This window comes from Typopeltis vanoorti, chromosome 2, assembly GCF_054136105.1.
Source record: "Typopeltis vanoorti isolate ZY-2024b chromosome 2, IOZ_Tvanoo_1.0, whole genome shotgun sequence".
Classification (NCBI taxonomy): Eukaryota; Metazoa; Arthropoda; class Arachnida; order Uropygi; family Thelyphonidae; genus Typopeltis; species Typopeltis vanoorti.
This window is the reverse complement of record NC_143550.1, coordinates 129,015,569-129,040,287: the sequence shown is the minus strand read 5'-3', so window position 1 is coordinate 129,040,287 and position 24,719 is coordinate 129,015,569. Positions and strand designations below refer to the sequence as shown.

Here is a 24,719-nt window from a genome sequence, read left to right as displayed (position 1 = left end):
TCCATCTTGTATCACATAGGTGGGCAAAGGACGCTAGCGGCACTGTGTTTTCCACAGTGTCATATTGCTACGCGCACAAGCATATGCACGTCATAAGTGAGATGCGAACTATTAGCGTAATGCGGCACTGTCCTTCGCGCTGTTCCACTGTTGTTTATATGCAGTTTGCGCCAGTAGTAGAGTGTTCGTAGTGCTTATCGTGTTTACTCCGTCTCTTTAAATATTTGGACATTACAATTAAAGACATAACATTTGTTATAGTAATTTTTAAGTAATTTTGAATTATACTAAACTATAATTTTATCAATAATAAACAATATTTTTTCATGAAACAAAACAAGAAGAAAATATTTTATTTTTAAGTAATTTTGAATTATACCAAACTATAATTTTATCGATAACAAACAATATTTTTTCATGTTTAATTTTTTTTTTTTGAAGTTTTAACCATAATTTGATATTTTATCCAAACACGTATACACTGTACTTACAGTGTGTATGTATATTTCGAAAGTTGCAGCACCCCCGCGATTTCAAGCCATGAGCCGCTACTGTTTAGCATTTAGCATTTAGCATTTAGTATTTTGTTTATCTTATGGGGATTATTGCCATTGGCTAAGAAGGTGTGGTGTAAGTGAGCTATTTCAGCAGCAAGAGCATTGTCATTGGAACAGATTGCTCTCACTCTGTGGGTTAGCGTTTTTAAGATACCATACTGTTGAGAAGGGTGATGATGTGAATGTTTGTGTAAATACTTCCCTGTATGTGTGTGTGGGTTTTCTAAAAATGAGAATGACAAGGAACCATCTGTTTCCCTATCAATTAGTGATGCATTTGTGAATAGTGAGGTGATATCAAAGCTCACCATTAAGTCTGAGCTTTCTAAGGTATGGTGTTCTAAAATACGTTTTTTAGGTGCCCAGAAATTTTGACAAAGGAGGGTGAATTGTTCGTGAGAGTGGCTAGCAGCTTGGCTAAATGTCTAGCCAGTTTGTATGTGGGACTAATTATACTATTTACAAAGGGGCGTAAGGGTGTACCTTGTTTGTGAATTTTTGGTGCTTCATATATCCTGGGTATTTTAACATGGAAGGGCTTTAGTTTGTTTACTGTTTCTTTGGGCCAGGAAGTGATTTTTTCAGTAATTTACGCACCTTATTCTTTTGTGTGTTGGTGGAATTACATACATACATACATACATCTTCAAGGCCCACCTTTCCTAATTGGGTTGTGGGGGCAACAGCTGCAAGAGGAACTTCCAATGGTCACGATCTTCTGCCACCAAGCTCATGCGTTCTGGTGGGATTCCCAAACGTGTCCACCCAAGGTTTTGGATATAATCTATCCAGCGAGTCCTTGGCATTCCATGTGGCCTCCCACCCTCTGGCTTGGAAAAGAGGGCCTGCTGAGGGAGCCTCTCTTGTGGCATTCTGACCAAGTGCTCTTACCAAAGTAACTGTGATCTCTCAACACGGAGAAGCAGCGGTTGAGTATTCAGGGTTTCCCGAATTGCAGAGCTTCTGAGTCTGTCGAGTCTTGTCAGCCCCGCAACCCCTCGAAGGAACCCTCATCTCATCGAAAGAATGCGGACACGAATCCGCTTGGATTCGTGTCCGCATTCTTTCGGTCATTATCCAACTCTCATGACCATAGATGAGGATGGGGACATAGACTGTATTGAAGACAGCCAACTTTGCCTTCTAGCTTAACTCCCGCTTCAATACTACCGAACGGCCAAGCTCCAGCAATATTGAGCCTGCTAAGCCAATTCGAGTATCTAGTGCTACATCCCATTTTCCGTCATTCTTGAATATGGACCCAAGGTATTTAAACTGCTCCACCTGCCTCATTGGGACTCCACGTACATTAGAGTGCACTGGGATGGTTGTCTTGAGACCACAAATGTTTCAGTTTTGGCCACACTGATCTTCATTCTGGCGTCTGCACAAACAGATACAAACCTATCCAGGGTATGCTGGAGGTCATCTGTGGAAGAGCTAAGCAGAACTAGTCATCTGCAAAAATCAGACGTCCAATGCTACATCTTCCAATTCTGACACACTCACTGTTGTGCCTATCAATCCAGTCCATAAATATAATGAAAAGGAGGGGTGACAGAACACACCCTTGGAAGAGGCCAACGGAGACTGTGAAAGGGTCAGACTGTGCTGTTTACCCTGACACAAAATTCATGCAGGGACTTGATGGCAGCTAATAGTTGGCCATCCACTCCATACTCCTGTACTACTTGCCAAAGCTTATCCCGAGGAACCCGGTCATATGCCTTCTCCAAGTCCACAAAACATGTGTGGATATTCTTGGCATATTCCCAAGATTTCTCAAAGACTTGCCTTAAAGTGAAGATTTGGTCAATTGTGCTTCTACCAGGACGAAAGACACATTGTTCTTCCTGGAACTTTGACTCAACTATGTTCCTGCACCATCTTTCCAAGCACTTAGCATACACTTTCCCAGGCAGGCTGGTCTCCCAGTCTTTAAGAAGGGAGACCAGAAGGATTGCAGTAACTATCGTGGCATCTCTCTGCTCAGACTGCCTGCGAAAGTGTATGCTAAGTGCTTGGAAAGTAGGCTTGACTACGTGCGTGAGTTGTCACGAGTGCGCCAATACTGGACGGTGGCAATGTGTGTGTCAGAAACATTGTAGCTAAGGCTGTTGTTAATATGGGATGAATCGAACGATATTTCTCTAGATTCGATAATCTTTCTTTCGAGTTCATCATAACACACATGGATATTAGAAGTTTGCGGCCAGTCTACGAGGTGTTGGCGGCCTCTTACGAGTTGATAGAGAAGAGAACGTGGCTAGAGAGAGTGCTGCCCCTGGTCCTATTGTAGGAGATGTCTCTTTGCTGTTCTTCCATACGTAAAAGGATGGATTTGGCTTTCTGGCCATAATATGGTTTGCCACATTCACACAACATCTTGTAGACTCCTAGCTACTGAATAGGAAGATGTTTCACTTTAGGTCTACTTAGTATTGAGCGAAGTTTTGGAAACGTAGTGAAGCAAGAATTTTTGCCACTTTTCGGGAGAGAGAGAGAGAGCTGATGTTTGGCAACGATATAAAAGCTCTTGGGGGAAAAGAATCTTCAATAGCAGTTGAGTGATTGAAAGAGAAAAATTTGTCAATCTTTTTAAGAGAGAAACCATTGTTGACAAAAGTCCTTTTTAGTAAATGGAGTTCATTTTCAATTTCTGTTTTCTGTTAGTAAAGATCTGGCTCGATGTGCCAGGGTTGAAATAATACCAAATTTTTGCGGAGGGTAGTGATGGGAAGAAGCATGAGGGTATCTGTCTATGTGTGTGTGGGGGGGGGAGGTTCTAAAAATGGAGATTTTGATATTTTCAGCTCATCTCGTAAGTTTTAAGTCCAGAAAGGGGAGACTGTTGTTGGATTCCAGTTCGTAGGTGAAATTGATTTTCTCATGAAACTTGTTGAGGTGGTCTAGAAAATAATTGAAGTTGTTGACGCCGTGTTCCCAGATGAGGAAACATCGTCTATATAACGGCACCATATTTTGGGTTTAAGAGTTGAGGAATTAATTGCTGTTTCTTCAAAATCCTTAAGAAATATGTCAGCAAGAATCAAGAATCAATCTCTCTCTTTCTCTCTCTCTCTCTCTCTCTCTCTCGCCTAATTAGAACTTTAGTCTTTGTGTTGTTGTTACAATTTTGTTAAACTAGTCCCTTTGTTACACCATGTTGTTGTAGTCTCGCGTACTGTGTCAAACTGTGTTTTTGTGCTGTGAAGATGCTGGTTATAACACCAGCGAAATATCAGCAATAAGTCAATAAATAATTATTTACTTATAATTCTGTGTTCTGATTTCTGATATATACCGTCAAAATTAAACAACATCCCATATAAATACATCACTACAGAAAAACTACCCCCGAAGTTCTTTGTTCCATACATATTGAACAAAGATAAGCTTAGCACAAGCTTCGTGGACACATGAGATTACATTATGCCTTATCAAGAACCAATATTTTTAAATATAAAACGGATTTCACTTATTGCCAATTTAGCATTATAAATATAGCATTGCAAATATGTATTGTATTACCTATTATATTTATGTAATAACATATAATCATCAGCAGTATAGAGAATTTGTTGAGAGAAATATTAGAATTTTATCTAAATTGTACACTACAGTGCAATATAGATGCATATAATTTATTTAGTCGTATATACTGTATTTATATGCTCATATGTACACATGCATATAATATAAATAGCATGCATGAATAATAAAGTGTGATTTAAAAAATATTATTATCAGTCCGCAACTGATCGTATGATGTTGCAGGAGATTTTTTCCCTCTACTCTGCTTATCATTTCTTTCCTTAAAATTACTCCACATTCTCTTGCTGACTATATTTTACTCGACTTAGGGTAGCTTCCGGTCCTTCAACCTCTTCTCATATCATGAAAAATCTGCCCATTTATGTCTCTATTACATCTCCCCTTTCTCCTATTATCTCTGCAAATGATTCCTTCAAACCTCTTTCAAACGAAAATATAAGTTGCAGAAAACTAAAAAAAAATTCGCTTTTAATATTTATTTTTGTTTATTTATTTTTTTTCGTAGAACGACTGGGTGTGTGATAATGCTTGGAAAGTGTACTTTATCCATACTTGCTATTGGGTTGGCTCTGTCTTTGGCTATTTCGTGTTCGGATTTATAAGTGACAAGTAAGTAAAATAATTTATTTTAAATAACTGAATATGATAATCGTTTCAAATACTGTTCATACAAGAAATCTTTTATCATCTAAAGGCATTCACCGGTATTGTTCGTATATTAGGAAATAATCATGCAGAGTCTTATTCTAGAACGATTCCATTATCTTCCTTATACAATTTCGAAATTTTATAAGAAACTTTACGCAAACTTTGAACCTCATTCTCTCCAGTTTTGAAAGAGAGTTTTTATCTGTTTTTCTTCTTCTTCTTCTTCTTAAAGCTAAATAAACTCTTTGTGCAGTATCGGTAGATTTTCAGCTTACCAATATTCGCCTTTAGATGAATGTGGACATGTTGCCTTCAGTGCAACATGTCCAGAATTGCAATAAGGATCATTTCGCTATCTGGTTCTTTCCTTCTCGATCTATAATGATCAGTAATGTACATAACATTGTAAATTAATTATATATTTCTAACTTGGAAGTCCAGTTACCTTAACATACCTGAAATTCATTGTAGCTGAGTCACAAAAATCATGAATATATATTAGGGCTTCCAGACATAGAAAAATCTAGTGATTATTAGAAGGCAGCAACAAGAATAATTGTTTCGCAAATGAAGAGTAAGATAATCCTTCGGACCTCCATTTATGCCTAATGATAAGAATAAAATTTTAGTGATATGAATAAAAAAAAAATTTTTTTTTCGTGACTCCCAACCACAAAAGGTCGTAAACATGTAAGTTTACGACCTATGGTCAGGCAAGTATTATTCTTATTTATTTATTTATGTATTTAAATAAATAATTTTTTTGTAGTCTGGAAACTCTGCTCAAGAAACCAAACACTGATTTTCTTTTTTTTAAACCACTTCAGGCTTCCAATGAGCAGGATGGTAGTCTACACCGAGCGATGAAATTCATCTCGTATATCTAATATGCAAAATTGCTGATAAGATTCCTGTTCATTTTTATTTTATTGTGGAAATACTATATATGGTTGATGAGTTTGCTTACATGATATAGCGAGTGGAATGAAGTGGAAAGAGTGCATAAATAGGTATATAAGGATTCAAAGTTATATTTTTAATATGAGAAATAACCACTGCAAACCAGTGGTTTATTCAACATATAAAATCATACATTCCATTAATTCTTGTGGAAAGAAAAAGTTCATTATATATCGTTTATTTAAATAAATTTTATTATTTTTCTAACTTTTTTTTTTACATTGCAGAAAATGAAACAATTATCTTGACTATGCAAATCATGACGTACATTAATGCTCTTCAGAAATACTGCATCTAAAATACTGAATATTTTTCATTTATCTTGTGCCCAAACCGTTTCAGAAGTCTTCATTCTCTGAAGCTCGTAACTTAATGATTGCATTATACGTACATAAAAAAAAATTTAACAGTAATAAAAGAGTCTCTGTTGTCCAGCCAAAAAACCAGTTCCGGCACATCTGTGATAAAATGGCATGTTATCTTATGTCCTCGTTAATGCGTTAAGCTCAATGGCCTGTCATGACCAACTAAAGTAGCTACATTTAGACCTAATTAGCGCTATGACAGAACGATTAATGCTAGCTGCATAGCCATCTATGGCTGTTAAGGCATTTTTTTTCCTCCTATGACCCATTTGTCTATTTTGCATGAAAAAACAACAATTTCCAGGCTGGGAACACTACAGTCTTCGTATGACACCAAATTACTTATCTTCAGGCTGAAAACTTCAGCTGAAAAATTCTTCATAAAAGTTTCTCGTATGTCCTAGATTCGCGTGTTTTCAACTAAAGGGCATCGTCCATACCAACTTAGAATCGGAGACTCGATCCTGACAAAGTTATATATCCTAAAAATTTGAAACAAATGAAACATCTGGGAAACATATTGAACACGGTTTCATCGAAGAGTCATTCTGACTTAATTCTAACTTAATTATCAGCAATTTTAATTAATTAATTTCTTTGTGTTGCCTTTATATTATCTTCAGTTTTATTATATACTCCCTTGGTGTTATCTTAATATTAGCTGGTAAATCATTGTATTATCTGATCTTAAAATTCACTGTACATTATATTTTTATTATCTTAATATTCCATTTAATATCTTTGTATTATCTTAATATTTACTTTGTAAGAACTTCTGTTGCTGGGTCGGTCGATTTTACGAAGCCGATCTAGCTTAGGTCGTCATAAAGGTTGGAAAGACTTTATTCGAATCTCTCTTCTAGGAAGGGAAAATACACTGCTCCATCCTACACAATTTGCTGTTATCGTTCAGAGAGCCAATCTCCGATCCATCTAACCAATATGCTATCTATTCTTATCTTCTGCAGCTTGTATATCACCTTATCATGTGGTAGTGTATCAAACGCTTTTGCAAAATTCAAGAATATCACTGTATATGACTCTACCTTATCTAATACACCCCTTACCTTATCATAAAGTGCAACTGAATTGCTAAAACAAGACCTACCCGTTACAAATCCATGCTGACCATCATAAAGAATGCTATGTCTATGAACCCAATCCTGTATTCTATTCCTTAGCAATCTCGCCAACGCCTTGACCACAACTGCAGTTATACAGACTGGCCTATAATTGGAAACTTCTGTCCGGACCATGCTTGTGGAGTGATACTAGTTTGCCTTCTTTACACTCCTTAGGAACCCCTAAACAACCAGGTCAAGGGCACAGCTAACTGCTGTGCACATTCCTTAAGAATATGTGGTGATATGTCATAAATTCCCACAGCCTTATCAACATCTAACCCAATCAACACCTGATACACCTCTGATTCCTTCACTTCCAAACGTAATACTTGCCTCCCTTCTATATATTACACTGCATCATTTACACCTCTATGATATACGCTGATAAAGTGTTCGTTCAATAATTTCACTATATTCTTTGCAACGGTCACTCTGCTGCCATGACTATTGACCAGTGTGAACCTGACATAATTATTCTTTCTCTTGCTTGTGCTTACCATATGAAGCAAAAATTCTGAATTAACCTTTGCCTGACCAGCCAATCTCCTCTCATACTGCACCTATTCCTTCCTTACCATGCTTGTCACTTTCCTAACCTGCACTTTATACTCTTCATGGATCTGATCACCACCAACTGTCTTGTACCTCCTCCATAGCATTTTCTTTTCTAGCACAGCTTGCTTGATTTCACTGTTCATCCATTTTATTCCTACACTATTTACTCACTTAACCCTGGGTATGCAGTTGTACATTGCTTGTGTCAGATACTGTCTTATGAATTTCCATGCACTGTCAATATCTTTTCTGCACAGCTCATCTACCCAAACCTTTTGACATTAACTGGCTTCAGAGCTTTTGTAATCACCCGCTTTGTACTTCCACATATATATCCGATTTTTGCAGTAAAATTTTCTTGTTTCGCCCCTATCCAAACAAGCACCTCATGATCACTCTCTCTCCAACCGGTGGCAGTGTTAATACCTCTTTAACAACCACATCTTGTGAAGTTATCACCAAATCCAGAACATTAAAACCTCTAGTTGCTTCAGTCACATGTTGCTTAAAATATTTATCTCTCAGAAATTCCACAAACTCACTCTCCTTGATTCCATACACGATCTCCTACTTCCATTCTATATTTCCTGTAATTAAAATCTTTCATCAGAATCACCTACTTTTTTACATGCCAACTAATTTCCCTAAACATTTCACAATCAGTATTCTCTTTATTCCCTGATCTATAACAGCATCCTATCAGCTATACTAGCCTCTAATTTATTATTATTTATTTATTATTATTATTATTATTATTATTATTATTATTATTATTATTATTATTATTATTATTATTATTATTATTATTATTATTATTATACGGGCACCTCCGTGGAGTTCGAAGACTCATCGTGGAAGACCCAATCTATCCACACAATACACCATACCTCTCCTTGAACCCATTAACAGAAAAAAAGCACCCACAACTGAGTGTGGCAACCTATTCCACTCATTCGCCACTCCCCCACCAAAATATCAAGTCTTCACATCTCCCCTTACTGACTACACCTTTATTCAACTTCCAGGAATGATCTCTCGTTCTAGTCTCTCTAGTCAAGAGTTGAAACATTTCACCTGCATCTATCTATAAAACCCTTTAAGCAACTTAAATGTTTCTATCGTATTCTCTTTTTCTCCTATCAACCAACTTCTGAAATCCACACACCTTCAATCTATCCTCATAGGGCACATTCCGTAGGCCATTCACCATCTTGGTCCTTCGCCTCTGAATCCTCTCCACCGTTTCCACATCCCCAAGAAACCAGACTTGAGCACAGTAATCCAGATGCGAGATTATCAAGGCTTTATAAAGAAGTATTATAACTTCCTTATCTCTACTTGTTAATGTGTTCTTCAATAGCCAAATAATCTTATGTACTGCCTGAGCAACCTTAACAATATGTCTTCTAAACTTTAACTCTCTGTCTACCACCACCCCTAAATCTCCAACTTCATCTGTTTCCTGGAGTACAGTGCCATCAGTGTGATGAACGGCTTCTAATCCATTTATCACAAAGTGCATAACTTTACATTTCTCGGCATTAAACTGAAACCCATTGACTTTTGCCCATACTGACAGCCTATTTAAATCGTCCTGCAAGCTCTCCACATCGCCTTGACTAACTATTACTCCACCTAATTTTTTCGCATCATCATCATCAGCAGCGGCGGCAGCAGCAGAGCAGCAAACAACTGAATATTTCCCTTCGGGTTATTTCCTGTATCATTTATATACAAATTAAACATCAATGGTCCGAGCACTGAACCTTGTGGCACACCACTAGTCACCTGTATTCGTCTCGATTCTGCCCCTCCATATACCACTTTTTGATAACTGTCCAGCAGCCACCCTCTTATCCACTTAACCAATGTCATATCCATCCCCATTTTTTCTAATTTATGTAACAGAGTTCCATGTGGTATTTTGTCAAATGCCTTTGCAACATCCAGCAGAATCATCGTGTAGCCATTTCCTTTATCCAATTCAGCTGGTACTCTATTATAAAGAGTTAGTAAATTATTAAGGCATGAGGACCCTTCAAAAAGCCATGCTGATCCTCATACAGTATCATAATTTTATCTATCAAATTCTTGAATTCTTATTTTTACCAATTTGTCTAGTACTTTTACGACCATGCCTTAGATACTGATTGGTCTATAATTTGCTAGTGTAGTCTTAGACCCTCCCTTATGCAAAAGAATAATTTTGCCTTCTTTCCGCTACCTTAGAACTCTACTAGAGCTAAGACTTAAATTAACCAGCTTAGTCAAAGGTTGACAAAAATTGTGCAAAAATGTGCAAAAATTGTGACAAAAATGTGCAAAAGAACTGTCAAAAATTGACAGTTCTTTTGCACATTCTCCAAAACCTAGCTGATATGTCATCTAATTCCAGAATCTGAATTTACATTGAGATTCTGCAATATCCTAAGAACATCCAATTCATGTTAAAAAACGTTTATTTTTCTTGACCAAAAAGCTCTGGAAAAACTTTTATTGGGATTATATTGATCAAGTGTATATAATATATAATATGCTGGAGTTTATAACATACCATGCTCGTGCGGCTTGAATTACATCGGCCAAACTTCAAGGAGCCTTGAAATTAGGCAAAAAGAACATATAGGTGACGTCAATAATAACAGAGAAGAAAAATCGGGGTTAGCGTTTCATTTCTCAAGAATGAACCATAATATAGAGTGGGATAAAAGCACAATTCCTTACCTGGAGGAGGACTTCCGCTCCCGAATTTTTAAGGAGGCCATAACAGTTGCCCGCTGTACACAAAACATTAACAGGAACCAAGGACTAATCTGGCCTGTGATCTGGAAGACCCTTATCAGATCCTTCAACTCGCCAGAACTGAATTATAGTGCCAACTATAGAACGTTCCTAAATAACAACAAGTGATATCATTCACGCTCTATGAATGTATTGTACGCGCTCTGTTCTTTGTTTAATATAATTGGAATCGGTTGATTATAGTTTGTAACAGTTTTTTTACTTTTTTAGTGCCTTACATCAGTTATGTACCCTGAAGATGCCAACAGACTTAGTTGGTGAAACTAGTTGGTATAACTTAGTTGTTTATTATATACACTTAATCAATATAATCCCAATAAAAGTTTTTCCACAACATCCAATTCATCTTCCTCTATTCCCACATTAGTGTCTGTCGCATAGGTTAAACAGTAACCCCACTAGGAAGATATATAATTGCAAACTGGTCACTCACTAACTCAACTATTTAATCCGCTTCATTTTCCTCGTGAACATAATCACTCATAAGGCAAATCTTTCGTAGTCATTCTTCCTCTTACTTGCCACATAACGAAAGAACTCTTTGGGATTTCCTTTGGAATGCTTGGCTAAATTCTTATCATAATCTGATTTTGCTATCTTTGCCATGCTGGTCACCTTTCTTGCCTGAGCCTTGTACTGTTCGTGAGTTTTTTTTTTTTTTTTAGGCAGATATTTTCTATTGTAAGCTTCATATTCTAGTACAAAATTTTGATAATCATATGCGTAACCTAAGTGCAAGTGCTCGTCCAGGTTACGATTTGAATAAAGTTACAAAAAGTTATGTAATGCATTATCATTATATACACACATGTAGATTTATATAATATAATAACATAAAAAAATCACATGAGACATGCATTAATTAGGAACAAAATAAAACGAAGTAGTTAAATAGCATTGAAATTTTTTACATTTTACACCGGAAAGAGGATTATTTTTTAATACCAATTTGCAAAAATCAATAATTTATATTATTATTTTGAACAAAGCTTCTTCATTTCTGTGTGAAAATAAATATTCTTTCATTCGAGTTTTGTATTTGTTTGGATTACTTTCATTTCTTATTGTCAAAGGCAGTGTGTTGAATATTTTTGGCGCTAAAGAAGTATAATGCTTGTGCATTGCTTCTTTTTTTGCTTTAGGAGCTATATATTTTAGGCCCTTATGTCTACTAAGGAAAGCATCTTGTTTGATATGTACATATTCGTTATCGTTTTTATGAATAGCAGTACCCTATAGGCGTATAAATATCTAAGGAATAGCATGTTTAGTATGGTGTATTTATTACACATTGCAGTATCCTTGTATTTGTTTCTAGTTAAGATTTGTATTACTTTATGCTGAGTCGGAACTAAAAGGTTTCAGCGTAGTGTGATAGATTCCTCCCCCAACTTATATACCTTATTATTATAGTGTGCTTTAAATCCAGGCAGAATATAATATTTTTAGCATATTTAAATTTAAGAATCTATTTAGCTAGTAAAGTCTGTATAACATAAACGTATTTTATTTATGGCTTCGGTAATATGCCGTTTCCAGCTTAAATTACTATCAATTGTCTTTTTCTATTTCCTCACAGTTGCAATTTGAATTTTTCCTGCAATTCCAATCATGCAAAATTAGTTGTGCAGTGAAGTCATTTTGCCTGTTATATTTCGCAAATTAAAATTTACATATTTAGTTTTTGAGACATTCAGACTGAGTTTATTTCACTGGAACCAATTTGTTTCTTTTGAAAGATCAGTATTCACTATGGTTTGCATCTGTTCGGCTGTGTCCGTAGATAAAATTAGCTGTATCAGCTGCAAAAGCATTTATTTTACTGTTTAGTTTAAGATTGCAGAAGTCGTTGATATAAATATTAAATAAAATTGGTCCTAAGACATATTCTTCGGTTGCACTACAGTCTAGTGTTATGGAGCTGCTATAGCTGTTGTTTATTTTTACAATTTGTGATCTGGCATTTAAGTAATTTTTGAACCAGTTTAGGGCAGTATCTCGTATTCCTATGACTTTTAATTTTTTTATTAAAATTTCATGTAATCTGGTACAGTGTCAAAAGCTTTGTGTATATCTAAAAATACTGCCAATGTTATTTTATGTTCATCTAGAGAGGTATAAACTGTATTTGTGAATTGAATAAATTCCCAAACAGAATGTTTGTGAATTTATTCAATTCACAAACACAGTTTATAATTAGGTACAACTATTATGAATTAGGTACAACTATGGTCTTCTTAAAATCCGATGGAAACGAACATATACGAAAAGAGATTTGAAGTTATTTTGAATGTAAAAGTATAAAATTACACAAAGCAAAACAACAAGATTGCGTTGAGTGACTGAGCGAGTAAGTCACTACGTTTTCACATTTCAGTGATTTATTAACAGAGCAATTCAGACAACTGTCAACGAGAACTTGTACAGCTGTCCACGTTATTCACAATTTGTCAGTACTTCAGAGAAGTTCTAAACATTTTAAAATGTAAAAGAGCGAATTATAAATTGCTCTTCATAAATTACACTGAAGACATGAGCTGTCCAGAACATCTCTTACATCTAAATAGTTTTTTAGAGTCTCTGGGCATTCCAGCTTCTCTACAACATCTCCAGATTTCTTCCTAAGGCGTTTCTAATGGAAACACGACTTCAATAAAGCAGAGAAGGAGGCGATGACACCTGATCAAGCAACCACTTCTTTAAAACAGTGTCTTCGACAGCATCAAGAAACGACTTGTTTTTCAACCAGGTTTGCTTCTGTAAGTCAATTTCCTGCGAGCCACCATCAACATAACTGCCCTCTTGTTTCCGCTCCTGGCAAGTCGAAATAACGGTGATGTGTACCCTCTTTTGCATTTCCTCAGGTCGTAGTTAGCAACGATCAGTTTTTCCACTACATCGTCCAGTTCGAAATTTGAATTCATTCGCATCAGATCCTATCCTGACGAATCATTTACATCTGCTTCAGAATTGATCTAGTATTGTATGGATTACAATTGTTCCGTGTATGATTGGGAATCACCTTCTAACTTACCTTGACGTCACCTCGGTGAAACGCCCAGGCAATGGCAAAGTGGAGAGCTGTGCTGTTGTTGTCCTTGAATCGGTGATTTACCTGAAAATAAAGAAAAAGAAAGAAAAAAAACGTCAGCTGAATGAGTTACGGATTTTAGCATTAAATGTAAATTGCACATTTTATTAGAGCTTCTGTAAGGCATTCATGGAGAGATGCAATATATGTCTATTTGCAAGAAATAACTGAAGTGTAATGTCTTTCTGTTACTCACACAGTCGTAGGTCTGCAGTCACATACACTTACAAGCGAAGTTCGAGGATGTAATTAAGGAAGCTCAAAATTGTTATCCACAAATCACAATAATAGGCGGAATGAACACGTATGTAGATGAAACATTGTCATATCCTTTTGCAGTAGTTCTACATGAAAGGAAAGATCTTTCATATATTATACCCAAAGTATTACAAGCAGATAAATTACATTTCTGAACATAATTTATGTATAAGGAAGTAATTAATCTCTGTTAATGGCATGCTGTTTTTGAAGAACGCAAAACGAATTAAAACTCAGATTATGTCGAAAAAAAAATCTTGAGGTATTCTACTTGTCTTTATCGTAGCCTTGATCTATATCAAATTCCTTACCTCTAATGGGTGCTTTCGTCATCTATGTTACAAAAGCTCTCAGTAAAATATTACCAGAAATAAACAACGAGGAAGAGGCAAAAGAAGTAACATAAGAAGAATGAAGAAAAAAGAAAATGATATATCTATCATTTTCTTATATCACTGGTGTTATTGATGTTCAATTTCTTTTGGATGAACGCTCAACTTTATTTCCTAGAGAAATTTGTATTTCTGATGGAATTATTGTATGATATGCATTGACAAAACCACCATGTAGCTGGAAAGAATTACCTGAAAAAGTTAAAAAACAGAATTCTTGGTTAATTAAATATAATCATGCTGAAATGGGACAATGGTTCACTATCTCAGGACAAACTAAGAGTTTGGATAATAGAATCAACATGCAAATATTGCTCGCCAAAGGAAGAGAAAAATCAAAAACATTAATCTCAGTTAATAGACAGACCTGTTCTTGATTTAAATGATATTGGTTACCCAAAACGTGAAGACATACCATGTACTTTTATATGTTATTGGAAACATAACCAAAAATTTTGTGCTTATAATAATGCTCAAAAATATATGTATTGGTTTAAAAAAATAAAAATGTAAGTCTTAATTTTACTACAGTAACAAATGCCCATGATCACAAATGAATAAACTTTCACAGATGAGTGTCACAATGTAGAAAAGCACGTGAATGTCATTTCCACAACCATAGGAAAGCATCCACAACCATGAGAAATCATCCCCTTTGAACAACAGCGCAAATTTAAAATAAGAAGATTAAGGAACAAAAAAATAGAGTGTATTTTTCACTTTATTTAATTTCTGCATGTTCGATTCAGAATATACAATATTGTATATTCTGAATCGATGAAATAAAATGTTAAATTTAAATGAACAAACTGGTGTTGTTGATGTGTTATGCAAATTTAAGTAAGACCACATATGCTTTTTGAAATCACAGTGAATTCACACACAATTTATTTATTTATTATTTTTGGTCAGTTATTCTGATTAGACTATAATAAAGATAACAATTAATTAGAAAAGCAATGAAGTTTAAGATCTTAAAATTTTAGACAAATCAAAATATTCGGATGAGTTATGTATATGGTAAAAGAAAGTGTGTATGTGTGGTTGAGGGTATTGAGGGGACACTATTGATACCCAGTAATTTATTATTTAGAAAATGTCTAAATGCTGAAGGCATCTCTTGACTCTAAACGTGACGTCAATGATGGATGTGTGTGTGTCACCCTGGGAAATTCCAAGGATTCCGTTCTCTATCTTATCTCTTAACATCACCCACAAGTCCTTACGTGAACAAAAACACGCAATGTGACGTCAATGACACATGTTCCCCCAGGGAAATTCCAAACATTCAACACTCATGGCACGCACAGAATCACACACAATGACGTCAATGATATTATCACTTAATGACGTCACGATTCCTTATCAATTTTGATCTTGATCTGGTCACTAGTGATCCCCCATACTACTGACTTACCTTTTTGCATCCGGATGGTGTGGCCAATATCGTGAATTTTTGCACCAGGAAAACACGATTTTGTCATACTTTCGTTAAGTTCTTCCCTGATTATTTAGTCTTCATACATAATTTTCTCCTTAACTTGCTTTTCATATTTGTTCGGTGGATCTTTATTGTTCTTTCAGGTCACCTGCTTCTTTCTTTTTCCAGACCTGCTTAACTCTTACCGCTTCTGCAGTTTTCAGTTTCGTGCTTTGCCTATGAAGGATAACATTTAAGCGCACTATTTGTTTATTGATATCTATTTCGTTCTCTATTTCCACGGCCGCACGTTCGACATTATTAACATCATTTTCCATCTTATCGTCGGGTATTTGTTGCGTTCTCGTCACCTAATAGATAATAATCACTTTTAAAACACTTAATACATATTCTTTCTCTCCAATTTCGATTTCTTTCCACGTATTCTTTCATTTTCTCCACGCATACATTTCGCATACACTGCACTGCACCGAATAATATCCCGCAAATTCAAATCGCCGGACAATGTGGTCTTTGAAGCCATTATTCGTCGCGTTTGTGGCATGCCGAAAATATCACAATAAAAATGTTATAAATATACTAGTACTCTAAAAACATGAAATTCTATACTAATACACTATAATGCTCTAATTTTCTGATGAAAAAAAAAAAAAGATAAAAATTGCTAATTTCACACAAGCGATAAAATCGGCCCTTCAGAACACACGCAATTTACAGACAAAATAATACTAGCTGTGGTAGTGGTGGAGGTGGGCGGTAGATGGCGTTGATGGAGATGATTCGTAGTAGAGGTTCGGTGTAGTGGTTGAGACAGTTGTAGGTGTCCTCCCGCGATGAGTCTTCGGACTCCTTGGAGGTGTCACGAATAATAATAATAATAATAATAATAATAATTACACGACCACTTGCTATATAACCTCGAACCCGAATCCCTTTTTCTTTTTTATTTTTATTTTAATTTCATTTAACTGTGAAACATACTTTGGTTGTTCGTTTGAAAACGTTACTTTCTTCAAAGTCTCGTCTTTCCGTTGTCCTTCCCCGCTTCTTTTATGATAAATTAAGCTAACTCAGTTATCTTGTGCGTCCTTAGTGAAAAAATTCAGACGCCCGTTGCTTTCAGTTATTCGGGACCTTTGTCCTTGCTTTGAATGTACTGCGTATAATTTGGTCTTCGTCTTATTTTTATCTGAAAGGGGGATTTGAGGCTCAGAGATTCTTTATATTCTTCTGCGAATTTGTCTTTTATCTCTTTCTGCAATGATTTTGGGTTGTAAAATGGATTTAATTACATGTTAGTTCTGATATGTAGTACCAAGTTTTATCTACACACACACACACACACACACACACACACACACACACACACACACACACACACACACACACACACACACACACACACACACACACACACACACACAGATATTAGGCGTAAAAATCTTTGCCGAATTAAAAGGCAATTGTATATTTCTCGTTTTATTAATATGTTTGGATTTCACTTATTATATATACTAAACTTGATCGACATGCATTTTACCTTTTTATTATCTAACTCACCCGAATAACTGTTTAAGAAAGTTCATTTGAACAAATTCTGAGCTTTGTTTGTTTCGTTTGATTAAAACTGTTGCCTCTCCACCATATCGAGAAGCTGCTTTGACTTGTTACACATCCTTAACTTTTGGATTTTAACTCGCTTTGTTTTAAACATTTGTTCGCCAAAATGCATTGTATTTGTATTTTGCATCCCAAATTCTGATATATGATTTCCCAGATATAAGAATTACATCATCTATTTAATAATTTTGTCATCTATTACAATTTTAATACAAAATATAGTGAAGTATTATGTTTGTTTCACCATTAATTAATATCATGTTATCTTTGTCTTACTTTACAAAAAAAAAAAAAGAGATAAGAAGAGACTGGTATATGATGAACCTGATAAAAATAAACAAGTAAATGTCACTAGACAATGAAGTATACGAACAGTTAAAATTTTGACAGCAAATTCTTAAATATAATGACCGTAATAAGTGGGTGATTTTAGGAATTTCATTTCCTCTCAGAAAGATTTCTTAAATGTTTTTAATTCTGAAAATATTGCTGACATTTTTGTTTTTTTTTTATCATTTTCAGGTACGGAAGGAAGAAAACATTTGTTATGATCACTGCATTATCCATAGTGGGACATGTCTTTGCGTTCCTGACGAATGATTATATTTATTTTGCTGTCACACGCTTATTTTCATCCATGGGAACGTGCAATCTCGCTGTAATAGCGTTTATGATCGGTGAGTTGTAAAATTCTCATTGCTCACAATTCTACTGATTAAATACCAAAATGGCATTCGCTCTCTCTCTCTCTCTCTCTCTCTCTCTCTCTCTCTCGTGGAATTAATTTAACAATGCAATTTAACCAAATTTCAACTCACATCGTGAACAACTGATTTTTTTGCCTTCTAAGATTATTATTACATTCATAACACGCGTAACTTCTTATTTTATAAGCCTGAGTGAAGAACACTTCACTGATTGGCTTTATAATGCAGTCGAATTTTTTAAATGTTATACTTCAAAATAATAAATGCCTGTTGTTATGATATATGCTTCCCTTAGTAAAATACTATTTTGCCTCCCTTAAATTCAAAAAAATATATAAAAGAAAAAAAAAGAAAAACGGTGTTTTTATGGTTAAGATAAATTTTTGCCGTTTTTTTGACGTCTACCAAACGTAACGCTCCTAGGCATTGTCGTAGTTGCTTAGTGGGTTGAGGTTGACGGCCCTGCCTGCGACAACGTTTCAGGTTCCATAATGCTAGACTGCCAAAAGAAATACAAAGATTCGATTCTAGTTCTAACTAAAGAAAAATGTTATATGCTATTTTTCAGCCGTATCCCAAGCTAGTCGGTCTTTGGCGCAGGCAAGTAAGGCATATTTCCCCAAAATCTCAGGTTTTTAATCTGAATCTTGGCAAATTTAATTACAAATTAAGATTTAAAATGACATACGGCAGTTGTCTACAGGATTCTTCTTTGATGTTTTTAATCAAATACGAGTAATTATCGGCCATGAATTCATTCACTGGTGATGCCTAATGGCGGAATTTGATTGTTAAACTAATTCCAGGAGTAAGTTACCGTTAAAGAGTTTAGCATATTCCCTTTGAGAAATAAAAAGACTTTACAGATTGGTTTATTTATTTATTTTATTTGGAGAACATTAAATAAAAAACTGAAATAATTACTTCATTATAAAGTTGGGTTCATAAACCTACGGTTAAACGGTTTGCCATTTATTTATCGGGCAATTAATAACAACAATGTGTAGCTTATACTACATGAAACGTTAATAATTTATCATCAGCAAATTGTTTTAAATACAGTTTTTTAGAGAAGAAAATTCCGTTTCGCGTAATATTTGTTTTACTGACTTCAACGAATGGATACCAGCAGTCTATGTGATTACTTTAATGCAGGGCTGTCCAAAACATGGCACACGGGTCGGATGCGGCCCGCCTGTAGATTTTGATTTTCCCGAGCGAAAAAATAAAACAACAATTTGAATCGAATGCGTATTACGTATTTTAATTCTATCACTAATCGGTAATCTAGACGTTGGTAATTTTATTTGGTGCTTCTATATCACTATACACCCACGTGTTTTTTCAAATATTAAATGTGTCAAAGTGTTCTTTTTTGACACATTTTCATCTTCAAAGAAGTGTTCTTCTTTGAAGCGGACTCTCCTAGTAATTCAATACATGTACTGTTATTTATTATTCTGAATGCGACCCTCAGACGCTTCCTATGGTCATCGCTCAATTGTTATCTTTATAAGTTATAACTAATCTTTCATTTGGAAAATAAAAAAGGTTTGCATTGAGATTTGCTTCTTAGCATCAGTAACAAACAGATGAGATGAGTATTAATGCTAAATCCATTATTTTTTCTTTGAAATATCGGATTTAAATTACGGTAATTTTCATCAAAAATTATAAAACTATTTCGTTTTAATTACTAAGGCGGAGGTTTTCAAAAGTAATAGCTATTTCACTAATAATAATAATAATAATAATAATAATAACAATACTATTTTCTAGTCTCCTAGGACCCACCTAAAAGAAAACAGCATTGAATTGAATTTTTTGTTCTTTTGCTCCGTATTTAATTTTTAGTGATAGCTTTTACGGTCATTATAATTCTGTGAAGACAAGCGCGTCCTCTAGCGTCATCCACTTTGTCGACAGAATTATAAATAATAAATTATACATTATCTCTGATTATAATGAACAATAAAGAATCCATAATCTCTCGTGTTCCCAAAATTTCTAGAGTGCATCTAATGTCCTTTTGACATATTTTACATCCAGATTTATAGTTCTGAGACAAGCAAGCAGGTGAAAAGTATTTTGATTTATTATGAATAAAGTCAGTTTTATTTCGGCACATGATTTGTTCTTTGTATTTTATCTTATCTTTTCTCAAAACTGATTTTCTAAGGCTCTTAATCTTTGATAAAATACTTGCAAAGTAATACGTAAAAGATTAATGATAAGCATAAAAATGGCACTTTCTGGTAGTGAACTTTCAGATAAAGTTTTAAAAGCCTGTGTAGTACAGTGTGGATCTACGCGAGTAAAACAAAAGAGAATAGAATGATTCAAAGGTAAAATTCCTACCCCAAGCAAAAGAGTTATTAAAAGAAATGAAAGGAATTAATAATTTTAATTATTTGAATTATAAAATAAGCTGAAATGATTATTTAAGTAAAAATAACAAAATAAATAAATAAATAATAAGTCATAAGTAGAAAATGATGTTGCATTCGTCACCTCATCACCGATATACTCAAAACACTCACCATTGTCGACGGGGGGGGGACATCAAAATCTTTGAGGCGTTGAGGTGGGGCATGATCCAAAAAACGTTGGGAAATACTGCATTAAGGCCAACAGTTTCGGGAGAAAAAAAAACAAAAAAAAACAGACTAAGTATACGTATTGTGTCAAACCTGCATTATTAAATGGTAGTGATATATATCCAATGAGGAAGGAAATAACAAATAAATAAATAAAATATTCAGAGAATAGTAGGTTTAACAAAACAAAACAAAAAACAATATCGTTCCTAATCTGAAATGAAGAAGAAAACAATTCTTTTATACGAAGAGTGCGACATTATTTTATAAACAGAATAGCAACAAATATATATATTGCCGAGTAGCATAGAAAACAGCTACAGTAAAGCGTAGAATGAAAGCATCCCAATTGTCACTGGTGCAATTATATATTTAAAATGTCAAGTACGCGCGTGTGTGTGTGTGTGTGTGTGTGTGTGTGTGTGTGTGTGGCGAGATGCATGGCCTTCACTTTACGTCTCGCCTAATACAATTACCATGTTAGTCGGTTAATTTGAACCGGAATGCAACTGACTAAATAGTGTCTAGACTGCTTTCATAAAGAACTAGAAAAAGAGAGGAAAGGGGTTATATAGCTCAGCATCGCAAACTTTTGGATACGGATCACTTAAGATTTTTGCTTGAGAACACATATTTAAAACATGTACTTAATCCCTAGCAAGTGGAACAATCGGTTTTATTTTGTCCTTTTCAAAGCGGTTTTATATACTGGCAGTGGCGGCCGGTGAAAATTTTAAGTGGGGGGGGGGGGGGTGCTGCAACTACAAAATAAAATAAAATAAAAATTCTTTTTTTCCTAATCAGTAACTAATTTATTAATAAATAAATTTACATATTAAAAAATTGCTTTATTAAAAATATTTCACCCTCACCACGAACAAACACCAATAATAAAAGTTTCGTATCTCACAGAAATAACGAGCGCAAGCATACGATACACTGCCCAAAGAGCAGTGTCAGATTCACTAATTACGTGTAATGAAAAGCACAAACGAATATCGGCGAGTCTGGCTGCAATTGGTTGACTGTGATAATTCCGACACTCGTAATCTAACGCTTTAGATTACGAAACAAATACACAGTGTATTTGTTTCGTAATCTAAAGCGTTAATCGAACAATTTCAATCATTAACTATTCAATCAATGTCGAAACATAAGCTAACCTTTAACATGTTGTATTGCATTTATATAATGTTGTAAGCATTGTTATTATTTATAAACACAAACAAAATTTAATTTTTCATATTTTCCTTGGGGGTGCTGCAGTGTCGCAGTGCTTATGTACGGACCGCCACTGCATACTGGATTGTTTGCTTTGAGATGCGATTTATGGTGGTTTCGTTTTGTACTAAACGTATTACCCCTCAAGAAAACACCAAACCGGAAAGTGGTCATTTGGTCCTGTACTCAAGAAATGTTTTGTCTTTGATATTGGGGATCACAGAAAATATAAAAGTATTTTAAAATATTACCTGGTCTTAAATTGCAGTATAGATTATAATAATTTTACAAGACAAATTACACATAATTTGCTGCAAACATCAAACATTGAAAAAAAAAAAAAAAACTTAATTCGCTGGAACTGAATTGTGACATTTCCTAAGAAAGATATGTTCCACTATTTGTGAAGATCAATGGGGGTCAACAAACAAGAAAGTGATATGTTATTTCCGCATTTTATTTGCTGATAAAAGAGTAAAATTCCAGTTCATGTGGTACTGGAAATTGTATCCTGAGCTATGTAATACTGTTGTTGTGGTTTAATGTTAAGAAACAGCTATAGCTGTTATTATTATTTGGGTGTGTTTTTGGCTGGTTTGTCTGTTCTGCAGGGAGAGAAATTCAAATTTCTGGAGGTAAAAAATTTACCCCATTATAGAAGCTGGCTAACTCACCGTCAATTTGAAAAACCCCTATAGACGTTCCTCGTGTCCTAGATGGTATTCGAATTCTGATCATTCAGGACGCGGGCTCCGGTTGTTAGTGTTTTAGAAATACTGAGAAGCAACTAAGAGTATAAAGCCAGTATACACATCGAATTAGAACTTTTATGCAGATGCACGTAAACGTCGCTTACTCAGCGTAGGTGCAAAATACTTGGTTATGTGCGTCACCACGGGTTCTCGGCTATTTAAGAATGTTGCTGGTCAGTAATCGTCAATAGTGTTGATCAAAATGGGAAAAACAAAGGTTTTTCGGAGTTTGATAAAAGGCTTATTGTGGGTGGCCGTCTGGTTGGAGCCATGATTTATAAAACAGCAGTGCTTAGTGGTTTCTCAAAAGGTGAGATATCCTGGGTGTTTAATCAGTGGAAAAATAATCTACATTTCTTGTATAAGAGGCGTAATGGTCCTAAGATAGTCTATCAACAACGAGATCGCCGTCGTCTGAGAAGGCTTGTATCTGCAGGGAGATACAAACAGAACTGCCAAAGTGCAGCAATTGACCGAAGCATTTAGCCACGCTACCAGCCAAGACGTTTATAGACCTCAAGGTTATCATGGATGCGAAGTGCATATTAAAATTGTGATACCATTGATATTACCTTGAAATCTATGATGGATACGAAGCGTATGAGGATGCGTATTTGATCAATAATGGCCGGTTAGGTTTAATGAAGGCTGTTCCCGATGAATATCTCACCAAATTATGCGCAGGGAATGGAATTGAAGAGGATCGACATTGGCAATCGCAAGCCAATATGGAAGTCACTGATTTCTGCGATACTTCTAATTCTGTCGCCGGTAGGTGTATTATGTCTTGTAACTGCGTGTGTTGTATCCGGTTTGCCTATTTTTTGCAGGGTGGCATTCTCGACTGTTACGGAGGGGTACCTGCACTAATGAAAAAAATCCACCAAGTACTTAAAGTGACTCAAACAAAAAGTGGCGCAATTTATGTACTCAAATTTTATTCAATTTCAACAACAAAACGCTCTTTTTCTTTCTTTGAAAACAGTAACGATTATTTCATTGCCTAAGACAAATTACTTGCTTGTGTGTGCCATCTGTTTTGCAAGAGGAGGATTGTTAAGCATTGCAAGAAGATCAGATTTTATTGCAAGATGATCAGATATTAGTTACTTATGACTTCTCAACTTTAACAACTTATATATAACAGACTAGACTATAAATCTTTAAGAATCTTTCTTTCAAAATATTTTAAAATGTTTCGTATTCAATTTATATCTTTAAAAATATAGTCAGTCTCCGTTCTTGACTGACTATATTATAATGCTGTCTTCGTTCATTCATCAGAATTTACTTAATGGGTACACCTATCTCACTTTGAGGTTCGTACCAAAAGATATGTGTTTATGATCATAACCACCGTAGTTTGTCTCGAAATTGAAAACTTTTTAACATATTAGCAAAAGTTCTTGTTCAGTTCTGATAATATGGTTTTTTTTTTTTAGTTTAAAAAGAATACATAACTTTGTTTTCAGATATTACTCGTATTTTGACTTTACATTTTTATTATTATGTAAAATCAAAATACGAGTGATATCTTCAGCAAATATTCTTATTTAGATAAGTATCAGTTTCATTTCTTCAGTGATGAATTGAATAAACTTCGTCAAATTATTTTTCCCTTAAATACTATGCTAATTCCATTATAAGTATGTTGGTGGTACAATCGGATGATATCGTCCTTTCAGTGGGAAAAAACATAGGTGAGTCCCGTCTCTCAGAGACAAGGAACATGTATAAATACAATTTATACTGAAAATGCGTAGTTTGAGTCATGCTTTTGTATCATGATAAAAAATCATGCGAATCCTCCTCTGATTTCATACCGAGAAGAATTCACACACACACACACACACACACACACAAACAAATTAACGGGCAAAACACACTCCCCTCACGACCTTAGCAATTTCAACATAATTTTAAAAAATGCACCATAGAGATTTTGTATCATGATAGCATATTGAATCATGGTCATTCAGTACATTTAAAATTCAAAACATAGAGTACATTCAGTACATAGAAAATTTATCGTAGGACTTGTAAAAATACACATCTATCTGGTTCAACTTAGATC

At 34.9% G+C, this 24,719-nt stretch overlaps 1 protein-coding gene across 1 annotated transcript in view; it reads left to right on the top strand.

The window, feature by feature from the left end:
- LOC150109427 (solute carrier family 22 member 3-like) overlaps positions 1 to 24,719 on the top strand; it is a 63,146-nt gene that overhangs the window by 13,679 nt on the left and 24,748 nt on the right. The window contains exons 2-3 of the mRNA XM_090408137.1: positions 4,618 to 4,721; positions 17,891 to 18,045. Of these exons, the coding sequence (XP_090264263.1) occupies positions 4,618 to 4,721; positions 17,891 to 18,045 (259 nt within the window). The remainder of the gene's footprint in view (positions 1 to 4,617; positions 4,722 to 17,890; positions 18,046 to 24,719) is intronic.